General features: G+C 42.2%; 1 protein-coding gene across 1 annotated transcript in view; it reads left to right on the top strand.

Moving 5' to 3' along the window:
• The window catches only part of CFTR (CF transmembrane conductance regulator), a 136,085-nt gene that overhangs the window by 17,355 nt on the left and 104,699 nt on the right, over nt 1-14,031 (top strand). The window contains exons 4-8 of the mRNA XM_026648922.1: nt 431-646; nt 3,103-3,192; nt 4,697-4,860; nt 5,993-6,118; nt 11,894-12,140. Coding sequence (XP_026504707.1) covers nt 431-646; nt 3,103-3,192; nt 4,697-4,860; nt 5,993-6,118; nt 11,894-12,140 — 843 coding nt within the window. The remainder of the gene's footprint in view (nt 1-430; nt 647-3,102; nt 3,193-4,696; nt 4,861-5,992; nt 6,119-11,893; nt 12,141-14,031) is intronic.

The raw sequence follows: 14,031 nt of genomic DNA, 5'->3' as shown, positions 1-14,031 counted from the left end.
CATAGCAAGCCGCCGAGTGTGACCCCCCTTATAAATTAAAAACACGGTTTTATATATTTAACACCATTATAAATGCTGGCGGCAAAGCGGGGTTTGGGGTGGAGGCTGACAGCTCGCGACCCCCCCATGTAATAACCTCCCGACCCTCTGAGGGGTCCCGACCCCCAGTTTGAGAACCCTTGCACTATTGCATTAATACAATTTTATGTTGACATAACTCCATTGACTTCAGTGGAGTTACAAGAACATAAAACTCATAAAACTGGAGTAAAGCCATGGTGAATCAAGCACTTTATGGCTATTGTATCTTCTTTTAATTTGCACTGTGAAGCGAGCAAGCATGAATGGTTGATACAGCTTGAAATTAAAAAGTTATCTGTTCTGAAAAAAGAAATTAACTACAAATGCTTTCTCTTGTCTTCTCCTGCAGGAAGTCACCAAAGCTGTGCAACCTCTTTTACTGGGAAGAATAATAGCCTCCTATGATCCTACCAACTCCCATGAGCGATCCATAGCTTACTATCTGGGCATAGGCTTGTGCCTTCTCTTCATTGTGAGGACACTGCTTCTGCACCCTGCTATATTTGGCCTTCATCATATAGGAATGCAAATGAGAATAGCCATGTTTAGTTTAATTTACAAAAAGGTAGCTTTTTCACTTTCACTTGAATGAATAAGAAAGCAAAATTATTGCATTTAGTGTATGTTGCTGGCACAAGAACATTTTCAGAAGAGGGTTAGAAGAGGGGAAGATTTAGGCAACAAACTATAGGAGGGATTGGGTTTGAGTAATAAAGTGAACATAAAGCACAAGGAAAAGCTACCCTACAGTATGCATCCCAGTTATTTATTGGCTGTCATTTTGAAGGTTTCCTTTTAAGTGGCTCAAATCTGCCCTCAGATTGATACTGTTGATCTACAGAATTGGAAGCATTCAGTGGTTACCATTAAAAAGTAAATATTTGCCAACAGATATCACACATTCATCACTGTTATGTTATATATTAAATATGGGGAAATCCCCTGTGATTTCTCAGATAGTGATATGTAATAATGGTTGGCAAATGCTGATTTTTTTTTATGGTGCCCATATATGCATTATATTATCTAGAAGCTGGTGCCCTAAAATGATTTGTCTACCAAGAGTCTTCCTTCCTCTGAAAAGTGTCTAGTAACAGATGTTTATGTGCTCTGTGTTTTGAAAATATGAAAATCTCAAAAGGACTGTGATTTTTACCAAACACAGCTATATTTAGCCAAATGCATGAGTTATTCATATGCTACATACTGAAAACATGCAGATTTTGAGCTAATACAGCGCATTGCTGATGGAAATGTATGTGTGTGGAAGAGGGATTGTGCTGGAATAGTTTTTAGATCATAGCTCATTCCTGTTGTAAAATCCTGATGATTCTCCTTACCTATTCAAAATTACCTTCAGCCAAGAATATCGTGTGTACAGTCACAATTTGACAGCTGTATGATAATGTACTTACATAACAAAAGACCACATCCCCCATTATGGTCAAATCAGTGCAGAAACAATTATCCCTAGATAAAAAACTATCAAAACAAGCTGCGAGGATATACTTTTCAGATCACATCCAGTGGTAGTCTTAGTCCACGTCTACACTATCGAGGGTACAGCAGCACAGTTGTACCTATGCAGCTGTGCCACTGTAAGATCGCTCGTGTAGCCACTCTATGCCAATAGGAGACCGCTCTGCTATCAACATAATTAAACCACTCCCAATGAATGGCGGTAGCTATGTCAACAGGAAAGTTGTCTCCTGCTGACATGGCACTGTCCACACCGGTGTAACTTATGTCGGTGTAACTTATGTCACGCAGAGGGGTGTTTTTTTCACACCTCTGAGCAACATAAGTTTTACTGACAGAAGTGCCAGTGTAGACATAGTCTTAGGCTCTATGCTTCCAGGGTCCCCAAACATACTCATACACTTGACCTGCTAGCCGAAGTGGGCCACTGGTTTAATGAAGAACAGAATCTTCAGCACAGTAGTTTTTTGCTTTGTGAAACTGTTGAGCAAATCTCCTGAACAATGGAAATCTTGCTCTTCAACAAAATAGCAGCTATTTTGTTGAAAATCTTCTTCTCTGATGCAATACAAAAGCTCCTGGACTAGTAAAAGCCATTACTCATGCATCAAGTATCAATCATCAGTTTTGGATTCCAGGAACATTACTGGGGCCATATGTCAAAAGGTTGTGTTATATTCCTCCTCTGAACTATTCAAAAAGCCTTCTGCATACCTTGTCAAAGAGAAGAAGTAGCTAAGTAAATCTTGTTCTCCATTAGCTAACTGTTTAGCATAAAGATGTAGTTATGTGATGAATAGTGGTAATAATTGTTTTCTTCTTGTAGTTAAAGCAATTATATAACTCCAGACCAATTCCCACATTCTTACCACCCCCACCCCCACACACCTTTTTGACTTTCTACAGTTGTTATTTTTAAGCTACATGGGGCTGAAAAACCATAAGACTCAGAATATGAACTTTAAAATATTAATTGTTAACTAATTATAAATTAGAAACCCATTAATAGATTTATGGGAAAATACTCAGAAGTTTCAAGCTTTACTCAGAGATTTTGTGCTGAAATTTTGGGACAGGTCGGGTGTGGATTTTATATAAAAACAAAGAAGTTGAAATCCCATGTTAAGTGCAAAATAGAACCCAACTTTAACTATGGAGTTGCTACTGCTCCTGCAAATTTCACCATGTCTGTCAAGAAATTCTTATGAAGATGTTCACTGTAGAGGATTTGGGACCATACACAAAAACACTCAGCATGCATGTGTAATTCAGTCTTGCCTTACATATAGAAATATGCAACAAAGTAAAAGCTAGGTTAAAAAAAAGTCAATATTTGCAAAGTAATATAATGAATACATTAAACTTTAGTGACATACATAAAAGGGATTTAATAAGTGTTTTTCTTTGTAACAAAGATAACAAATGAAACATTGTATTACGGTTTCACTGGCTGTTAATTACTAGTATTTTTATTTCTATTTGTTTTCTTTTATTCAAGTAAGTTACAAGGCCATTCATCTACTGTTTTGTATTATTTTGCAGACATTAAAACTGTCAAGCAGAGTCCTAGATAAAATAAGCACTGGACAACTCATTAGTCTCCTTTCCAACAATCTGAACAAATTTGATGAGGTATGTCACTGCTTGTTTAAGCTCCTGTATTTGTTGTATCACAGAAACAAAAGTGAGTGACTGCAAAACTTAAAACAGTTCTAGAAGTGTTAGCATCGCCATGGCTGCAGTCAAGCAATGGCAATAAATGGCCAACTCTGGTGAGCTGTGCTCATCTTAAGAAAATCCCAAACTGCATTCCCACTTACATGATATGTGGGTGTGTAGTCAGGGAGAGGCTGATTCAGATCACATCTTCGCCCATCTCCTGTACCCAAGATAGCGAGATAGCAGCATAAACCTGGAAAACTAAGGTGCTAGGAGTAGCATGTGGATTGTACAATACTGTATGTTGCTCAGTTGATGGAAGGGCCTAGAAAATCCATGAATTTCAAGTCACAGAGTGTCTGTTTGACCATCCTATTGGGAGGAGAGGCATGCCACTTCCACCTGCAGCTAGCACAAGGCTGAGCTGTGAGGAAGACAGGAAGAGTAGAACTACTCATGTGATACTCAGGAGACAATCAGCTATTGTGATTATGGATACAAGTCCAAACCCTTCGTTTATACTTGTACAAATATTTGTACAAGTACAAATATTACCTTGTGTATCCCTCTCCAAACCCCTTGATAGCTAGCATGGATCCCTCAGGACCTATGCTGTCATACAAATGCTAGTATGATACTGACTTTTACCCCCACCATACATCTTGGATGGCAAATAGCTATTAGTCTCTAGGGCTAGGATGCTGCAGGTATCAGCCATCTCCCTCCCGTCAACTGCTCCCACCTGCATGCCCCTGCTCCCAAAATCATAGAGCTGCCAACCCACAAAGGGGAATTCTACACTGCTTGTACATCTCCCTCACTCCCTCTCTGCATGTACCAGCCATTATTGCCTAACGCTTGTGAGGTTTTTGGTTTCTTAGGGTGTGCATTATCTGTGGCATTATTTGGCCCTCAGGACTACAGGAGTTGGCCCTAAATCCATCCCAGGAAAAACAAATGAGGGAGATGACCATATAGGGAGCAGGCTGTTTTGAATTAATTGCATATACAGTCTTAGTCACTCTTTCAACAAAATAAATTACTTTCCATAATAATTTAAAGAATTATTCATAGGTTCTTTCATATATCTTGTCTCATCTGGCAGTGATGAAAACATACAGGGGAGGGGGCAGGGAGGAATCCTGGTCCCTTTGAAGTCAATGGCAAAACTCCTACAGGCCTATATGGGGCCAGGATTTCACCTTGTATTTATATAGCTTCGAGGAGAATTGTGGACTGAACTTTGTCCCTTGAAAAAAACAAAGCTCATGTGTGGAATGTATATATGCATTGGTATGTCCTCAGTGTAATTAACACCCACATTGCTATGTGCTCAGAACCACAAAATCTCCTCTATAAACTTGTTTTACTACTGGAAATTCTTTTCCTATTCTTTGTGAAAATTGTTCAGAGTATCACCTCAATAGCTCCTCTCTCTTTCATATTGTCTGAGTATTTTTGCTGTGGATTTTTGCAGGGGCTAGCACTGGCTCATTTTGTATGGATTGCACCTTTACAAGTGGTGCTACTGATGGGACTGCTGTTGGAGATGTTAGGGCCCTCAGCATTTTGTGGATTTGGCTTTCTGATAATCGTGGCCCTTTCCCAAGCATGGTTTGGACGAAAGATGATGAAGTACAGGTGACAAAATTTTAAAGATGTTCTAAATAATTGTATGTTTTCACAAGGCATATTGCTTTATGAGATTTATGGTCCTCACTTAAAAATGTTACTCCATTAGAGTCTGCTCTTCTGAGGATAGGATTACAAAAAAAGATATCTGAAGTAAAGAAAACACAGTTGGAGAAAAGTAGAAAAATATTATTGGGCTAATGCTGATGTGTTTCTTTAATTGACTAATACATTAATAATTATTTGGTAGTCTTACAATTCGTTTGTAAGATTATTTCACATATGGGGAATATTCCTGACTGAAATCAATGGGGCTCCATGGTGAGTAAATAAGCACAAAATCTGGTCCTGTTTCCAAATCTCGGTATTTATATAGGTTTTGGTTGGTTGCTTTGCAACTGTGTTTATAGCCATTGCCTTGCAAAGCAAGATCTCAACTTTTTTTTGCCTCTTCATGAAATAAATAAAATTGAAAGAAAAATGGAGGAAGTCAGAGGGAAATAATAGAAGAAAAGGAGATTAAAAAGCAAACTGGAGATTGGGAGAGCGGGGACGCACACCAGAATACAGAACATAAGATACAAAAATGACTTTAGTAAAGTTCGTTGAGCCAAATTCATCCCCAAAGTCAATGGAGGTTCCTCCTTGAAGACAGTGGAGTTCATCCAGGGCTGAATTTAGTCCCTTTTTCTTAATGAACAATGTTTAAAAATAAAATCGAATTCTAAAGATAAAGAGATACTATTGTGAACATACACAAAGCCAAACCTTACTCACCTTACACTGGAATTCCCACTGATATGTCACAAATGAGTAAAATGAGCACAGTTTGCCCCATAAAATGGCAGATAAGGCATGACCCTGCATTCCTTGTGAACTTCACTTGCCTCTTAATTAGAATTTGGAGGGTGCAAAGAATGTAGGTTTAGGGTCTTATTTATTAACATTGAGTGTGTAAATATTAAAAATTAAGTTTTTAATATGAGGAAAGTAGTGAGAAATTTTATAAAATATTAAGACTCACTATCAATTATGTGAGTCATACTTCCTAGCGTTTGTTTTCTTCATAATGCATTAATTATTAGTCTTTTAATGCACAGTATTGTTCACTATTATTATTTAATGCCTTATTATTTCACAGAGACAGGAGGGCAGGAAAGACAAATGAGAGACTTGTGATCACCTCAGAAATCATTGAGAATATACAGTCAGTTAAAGCTTATTGTTGGGAAGATGCAATGGAAAAAATGATTGAAAGCCTTCGAGAGTAAGTGTATTCATTTGTCAGTCTCATTTCTATAAGGTTAAAAAAAGATTAAAATTCTTAGATGCCTATGAATAGCATCCGTGGTTACATTAGTTAGGAAACAAGACACATAAATATTCATCCTTCATAAACGGGCCATCAGCAGGGGGTGGGAGGAACATTCCCTCACTGTGGTTTCATTTTTCCCCAATTTATCAAGTGCATTATGGAAGTTTTGTGGCCTGTTTTTTGCTTTCTCCAAAGCATTTGATATAAGCAACCCTTAATGACAGGGCATGAGTGGAGATGGTCCATTGGTCTGTTATTTCCATCTTGCTGTATAAAGCAACTAGCCCCCTCAGATGGTGTTTCATGTATTATAAAAGGAATGCAGAGAAAAACTCGCTTTCTGGGCTTGGAAACAGCTTTTTTTTCATCTCTAAAACTTTGATGGTTATGGAAAAATAATCAGAAGATCTGACTGCTTAGCTATTTGTAACTCTGACATTCAATGTTACCATTTAACAGTTACAGGTAAAGACAATCCTAGCATCTGTATTTGTTTCTAGCTAACCTATTCCTCACCCTACAAAAAAAATGGTGTGTGTGTGTGTTTATGATTATTCAAGGCTGTCTTCCAGTTCTGAAGCAGAGGTATGAATCCTCTGTATCTATTTTGCATGGACTTCATTAAAGACCCCTTCAAATCTTGTAATACAAGGCTGTTGGGGTCATGTCATGTTCAAGAATTAGAAGTACTCCTGCTTTACGTGGCCATACTGAATTTATAAATTTGATAATCTGGGAAATCTTTGTGCTGCCCATTTTAATTTCCAGAGCTGAAAGTATAAATCACTACAGTTTGAACCACAGAGCCAGGCTCCCTACAGGAGAGCTGTAACAGATTCATAACCAGCACAGATCGGGGATGGTGGGGAGGAAGGGACATAACACATGCGATCCAGTGGGTTACTCTTGCGTCAAACCTATCGGAGTAGTGCATCTAGTCCCACAGAAAGTGTAGGAATTAAGCTTCAGGTGTGTGGCTGGGAAAATAACAAAAAAGAACAGAAGAAATGTAAGGACCATATTTAATGTAAATAAAAGGAATGAAATAATATTATTACCCAAACATGTCCTTATTGTTCAGCTGCTTATGTTTTGCCTTTTAAAAGGTAACCCATAAAAAGTGCAGTGCTTGTTTCTTTCAGTGCAGAGAAGTCCTTGAAAATGATGGTACCTGTAATCTATTTGATTCAATATGGGCTGAGAGGCTGAGTTTGGATCCAGATCTGAATTAGGGTTGGCTGAGGTTCAGATTCCAGGCTGAATCAAGGCTAGGTCTTAGATCTCATAGAGCCAAAAACTCATGAGTTGTTCTTGTGAGATTTGGGCCATACCTTGTAAGTACTAAAGAAATGAACAGAGACATATATCCCTACAACTGAATGTTGCACAAATCTGTAGAAAGGCTATTCTGTATTATATTCCACAGGTTTATTGACCCTATTAAGTTTTTAAAGAACCCTGTTGGTTTAATAACTCTTGTTAAGTTATGTATGACATTTCTTTAAGAGGAAATGGCAGAAATGTCATGAAATCATCTTACCTCACATACACTTTCTTCCCTCTTGGGTCACCCCACAGAGCAGCAAATGGGGCCTTGACCCTGTTCATCTACACACCAGCCAACAGTGCTAGCTACCCTGAAAGTGTGTAGCGCAGGCACACTCCGCCAGAATGATATGGCTCTTCACTGCCACCAACACAGGCTGTGCCTTAAAGGCACAGATGAGCTTATACTAATGGTAAATCTCCTCCGCGACAGGCATCTGACCAACACCTCTACACATCCCTGAAATGCCAGAGAAGTGGCACGGCCTCTAACAAATCAAGATGTCCAGACAGCTTAAAAAAAAAAAAATCTGGGGTCTGGCAGAGCAAGAGAGGAAGTGAATTCCAAAAATTCAGGTGCCCTCATAGGAAAAAAAAAAATCATCACCACCATCTTTTGAGCAGTCCCCTCTCATTTAAAGCAAGGCAATTTGGGCATCTATGCTGTTTACAACTGTTTCAATAGGATGTGAAAACACAGGTAGTCTCCCAGGCAAGCTTGTTCCAAACCATTTTGGATTTTAAAAGGTTAGTGAGCTTCTAGAGACACAGAATTCCTATTACTAAACATCCTGGGAGCTCCAGTGACGAGAAACATCTCTGATGACGTATATTCACTGAATGATTAAACTCAGACATCTAAGGTTGAAATAGTGGGATAAAGGGTGCCTACTTCTATCATTTTATGGCACTGCTATCAGAAAGCTCCTTGCAGTTTAGCACAAGGAGATAAGAAACTGTTGTTCTCTAATGTGTTTCACATAGTCCTAGTGGGTTTTTTTTCTACACACCTACAAAGCAGTGCTTTTTGTGTTATACACTTCCTTCCCGCATCCTACCCCCAAATTCAGGTTTTTTCTAGGGATTTAGTTTCCTTCTTTTCACTTTAATCCCTGGTGCTTCTCTTCTCTCCCCCCCCCCCTTTTCCTCTCAATTCTTTGACTCTTTGTATTGTTGCTGTACTTGAGAAACTTATGTTTGCTAAAAACTTTTATAAAAGGGTCTCTTCTGCTGGCAGTTCTCTAAAGCAGCATATCAGTTGATATAAATTTTCCATTTTCTATGGATGCCATCACTAAGAAAGATGTACAAAACCTAACTTATCTAGAAGGGAGTAGCCTCAGCTCCCTGTTGCTGTTAAATCCACATGAAGATAATGGGCCCAATCCCTGTCCTCAGTAAGAATTTTATCTCAATAAGGGCAGAGGGCCAAATCCTACTCTCCTGCCAGAGAAAGGCTGGAAGACTGGGAAAGTCCCTGAATTTCCTCCAAATCATCCTGGACAAGGTTTTCCCACTACAGAGCAGATAGGGGTATGATGCTCCTTGCTGGCAACGAGTTGTAGAGAAACCCTACCCTTTTCAGAACATTAGCTCAGGGACCGAGCCCCTCTCTATTAGGTTCTGGACCTCCCTGCCCATCAACTGTGGTAACATGACTCCTTTAAGAGTTATGCTTCTTTTGATTTCTCAAGCATGCCTGGCCCAAGGCCCCCTTTGGGCAAATTTGACAGGGGAGTAAGATGCCATGTGAGAGATTTCTGACAACTGTCTTTGTGGGAATAATCTTGTGGCTTTGTAGGGGATAACACCTTGGTAAGTGACTTATTTCAACCACTCTCTATCCCTGCCCAGCCATGCTGCTCAAAACTGCAGGCTCCTAATTTGTAGAGATTAGGGGCTAAAGTCACAAAATGATTTTGGTGCCCAACTTCCATTTTAGGTGCCTAAATCTCAGAATCAGGCTCCACTGGGATTCATAATCCCCTCTCAGATGCTGCTGAACCCTGTAGGCACCTAAACTCACTCAGTGCCTACATTTTTGCAGTAAAATTTCCCTAGGCTCCTATGTTTCTGCCTGTGAGCATGCACACTGCAGCCCCAGGCCAGGCGTCTGGACACATAAGCCCCAGAGTGATGCAGAAACTAGGGGAAGATAGGTGCTTCTTTGCTTAACTCGCCTGTGGGGCCTGATCCAGTAAGTGAGCTGAGAGCTCGCCTACCAAACCTCCTGCATAACTTTTAGCACAGTGATTAGGACTGGCCCTGTGTCTCCCACCCCTCCCACGTGAGTGACTCTGTAGCCTTGCCCTGAGAGCATTCTTCCCTTCTCTCTCTGGCCCAACGATTCTTTCATTATTGAGCCACAGTGCACCCTTCAACAGGAGAGAGTGAGGGAGTCCAGGATCAGAATATCCCATAGCCCAGTGAACTCACCTGAGAAGTGACAGATCCCTGTTCAAATCCTTCTCCCCCCAGGTGGAGGAGGGGCTTGAACTGCGGGTCTCCCACATCACAGATGAGAACTCTAACCACTGGCTAAAAGTTAGGAGAGATCCGCCCTCCCCGCCACACTGCTTCTTGCAAAAACAGCATAGGCACCTAATGCCAAGAGAGGGCTGGCAGCTGAGAATCCCAAGCAGAGGGAGGTGCCTTCCTGCAGCCCAGGCTTAGGTGCCTATCTCCAAGAGATGAGTGGGGCTTAACACACACCTCTTAGTTTGGCACCTCCATTGGCTAGTTTAGGCAGGGAGCTGCCTGGAATGCTGGCTTTTGTGAATCCCATTCTAAGGCACCTGTCTCTCCCTGTTCATTGTATAGGGAGTCTAGGCACCTAACCCCAGCTTTGTGAATCCCGGTGATTTTCTAGGCACCTAAAAGTTAGGCATGATAACGCTGAGCATTCCCATGTTTCTTTGTGAATCTAACTATAGCTGTACATGATTTTAGGAATCTGAGGGAACAGGGGATGGTGCTGCTTGGTCCACATTTTGTCAGAGGGAAAGGAATTGAGCCTATTTTTGTGAGTTTACCTGCATTCCCAAAGCAGCAAGCGTGATCTAACTCAGTAAAGACTTCAGAGCTAGGCCCAAGACAAAAGAGAGTAGTTTGTATTGTTGGGTTCAATATCCAACTTTTTGTCTGTATTCACCTATGACTTTGACCAGGCTTGTGTTAAAAACACCACAAGCAAATATTTTGCTAAGATTTTCAGACTTGCTTTATGCTTAAATATCCAACACCAGCTTCTCATAATAGATCAATTACTCCGAAAGCATACACTTCCAGAAAAAAATCTCCTGTCCAGCCGGCACTGCAGATCTCTCATCTGCAACACGGCTCTCATTTGCCTACATTGCACTCACTTCTCTCGTGAAACGTCCATTGACTTCTTAATCAGATGCTGGTTTCTTGAAATGTTTTCTGAATCCTACTGCCATGTTTTCAATGAAAACATATTTACATTTTTCCTATGATGCTTTTACATCAAACTTTGGACACGGCAGTTGATTAACATGCAGGCTTCTTTTCTCTGGAAATATTTGAGAGCACACATACTTGGGTTGAGATATCCTGGAAAGAAGTAGAAATGGTAAAGGTGCAATTGCAAGAACAGGAGATTTTCTGAACATAAATTTCTGATGGACAGACATGGTTATTTGCATGGTATATCATTGCCAAAGAGAAAGTGTTTATAGAAATAGCAAGCATCACTCGGAGTGAAGGCTTGAGTCCCTATCCATCTCCAAACAAAAGATATACACTTGTTTCTAGCTTACCTCACCTTTCCCACAGTCTAGTTTTATTAACAAAAAGGTAATGCCAAAATAACACTACATGACCCCTCTCCTTGGCTTGCTGCTTTAGGGTTTCTTCTCCCAGCACCTGTCCATCTCACGCGCTCATTCTACCAGAGGACTACTTCACCTCTTTATATTCAGGGTATAGTCTAGTGAGACACACCTACCACTCAGTATTAATTAATCTGCAGCATTCGGTATGGTTCCAACAGTTACTAATAGGTCAGGGCAACAGGAGAATCCTGTTTCTGAGTTACAGAAAGATGCATTTGAACATACCCACATCCCCAGAAAAAAAATTGATATGCCCTGTCCATTTTAAAATCTGTTATGCTAGATGTTGGAGTATTTTATATGAAGACAGAATATAGACTTAGTCGGCAAAATTATGCCCTGAGAAATGCCAGTGGGAGTTGCATAAGTGTATCTACTTCCCTTCCCTTAAGCTTTCACACTAATAGTAGGAACTGGGTCACTTCTTCAGTAGTCTTGGAAAGTAATGACAAACATGGACACATAGTTAAGCCTGTGACACAAAATTTTTCACCCACCTTTCTGTCACTATGAGCAATGAATCTTTACACTTCTTTTTTTTTGACAGAGCTGAACTGAAACTGACCCGAAAAGCTGCATATGTGAGATATTTCAACAGTTCAGCCTTCTTCTTCTCAGGTTTTTTTGTGGTGTTTTTGGCTGTGCTTCCCTATGCGCTGGAGCATGGAATTATCCTCCGACAAATATTTACCACCATCTCATTCTGCATTGTTCTTCGAATGACAATCACCAGGCAGTTCCCCTGGGCTGTGCAAACATGGTATGACTCTCTTGGAGCAATCAACAAAATACAGGTACGGTACATAAACGAATATCCTTCCAGATACAAAACCTAATCCTTTATAGTACCTTATTTTGTCAATCCATCATCAAAAGCACACAGCATTGATGCACTTTCATCATATAACATGAATTGCTTTTATGGCACTTCATTAAATGTTGTAAGTCTTAGCATTTTGCATATAGTTCCTCAGTCAATATATAAAAAAAGATTTTCTGATCTAAAGTCACCTCGGAACCACACTGTTTAAAAGGGAAGCACTTCCAAGTTATTGCCTCTTGCCTATTGAATAAATCTTTCAGCAGAATTTAAACATGACAAGGGGCAGTCCTACGATTGTTGCATACCTCAAACACCCACTGATTTCAACAATAGTTTCGGATGTGTGCAGTGAATTCAAGATGGGGTCTTATGGGATGGATCATTTTAAAATGTGGTTTCAGATCTCTCTTGGAATTCTTATATTGTTTTTTGTCCAAATCTCATCAGCTCTCTCAATTTTTTTTGTTAAAGTTATGTAATACATTTTTATAATTAATGTGATAAGAATGCGAGATAGTACTTATAGATAGACCTGAATCATAATATGGAATTAGAACAGTCCTAAACTGGCTTTTTTGTTTGTTTGGGTTGAGCAGGGGAATGGGAGAAAGAGAGGACCAGGGACAAAAGAGGGTTGGACAGGAGAGATTCTGATCTGGATTTCATGGTGGTCTGATCTCTGCACTTTGCAAAGGGTCAAATCTAAACTGGAGTGTTTGAGATCCAGATCTATGACAGGAAGGACAAACTCCACACTGGACCAGGGCAGGAAGGGTTTAAAGGTCTGTCTGTAGGGTTGCCTCCTGGAATCAGGCCCTATCTCCCGGAGGCTCCTGAAGCCAAACTTGGAGACTTTAGGCGCTGAAAGTCTGGTGGCACAGTGGGGCTAAGGCAGGCTCCCTGCCTGCCCTGACTCCATGCTGCTCCAGAAAGCGGCTGGCACATCCCTGTGGCCCCTTGGGGGGGGGATGGGACAGGCAGCCCCGTGTGCTGCCCCCACCCCCAGCTCCGAATCTGCAGCTCCCATTGGCTGCGAACTGTGGCCAATGGGAGCTGTAGGGGCAGCACTTGCGGGCACGGGCAGCGCGCAGAGTCCCCCCCGCCCAGGGGCCGCAGGGACATGCCAGCCACTTCTGGGAGCGGCGTGGGGCAAGGGCAGGTAGGGAGCCCACCTTAGCCCCACTGTGCCGCTGCCTGGGAGCAGCCTGAGGTAAGCGCCTCCTGACTGGAGCCTGCACCCTGCACCTCCTCCTGCACTCCAACCCCCCACCCCAGCCCCCTCCTGCACCCAAACTCCCTCCCGGAGCTTGCATGCTGCACCTCCTCCTGAACCGCAACCCCCTGCACCAGGTTCAGCCCAGAGCCCCCTCCCACACTCCGAATCCCTCGGCCCCACCCCTCAGCCCAGAGTCCGCACCCTCTCCTGCACTCCAACCCCCTGCCACAGCCCGATGAAAATGAGTGAGGGTGGAGGAGAGCGAGCGACGGAGGGAGGGGGGATTGAGTGAGTGGGGCGGGGCCTCAGAGAAGGGGGGGCAGAGATGGGGCCTCTGGGCAGAAGAAGGGCAGCGGGTGCGGCAGGGGTGTTTGGGTTTGTGTGATTAGACAGTTGGCAACCATATCGGTCTGGCTGATAGGGAGTGAAGCTGTCCTTGCCTAAATCACCATATAGGTACTACCAGGGCCGGCTCCAGGCACCAAGCACCCAAGCTGGTGCTTGGGGCGGCACCTGGAGGGGGGCAGCGCGGCGCTCCGGCCGCCGGGGAGAGCGGGGCCACAGCCGGGCTCGCCGCCCTCCCCCCGGCGCTCTGGCCGCCCTCCCCCCGCGCCCTCCCCCCGGCCGCCGGGGGGAGAGCAGCGAG

The sequence above is a fragment of the Terrapene carolina genome, unplaced genomic scaffold, assembly GCF_002925995.2.
Source record: "Terrapene carolina triunguis isolate 2854851 unplaced genomic scaffold, T_m_triunguis-2.0 Scaffold68, whole genome shotgun sequence".
NCBI lineage: Eukaryota > Metazoa > Chordata > Testudines > Emydidae > Terrapene > Terrapene triunguis.
Note: the sequence above shows the minus strand (reverse complement) of the source record. Positions and strands in the feature narration are given on the sequence as shown.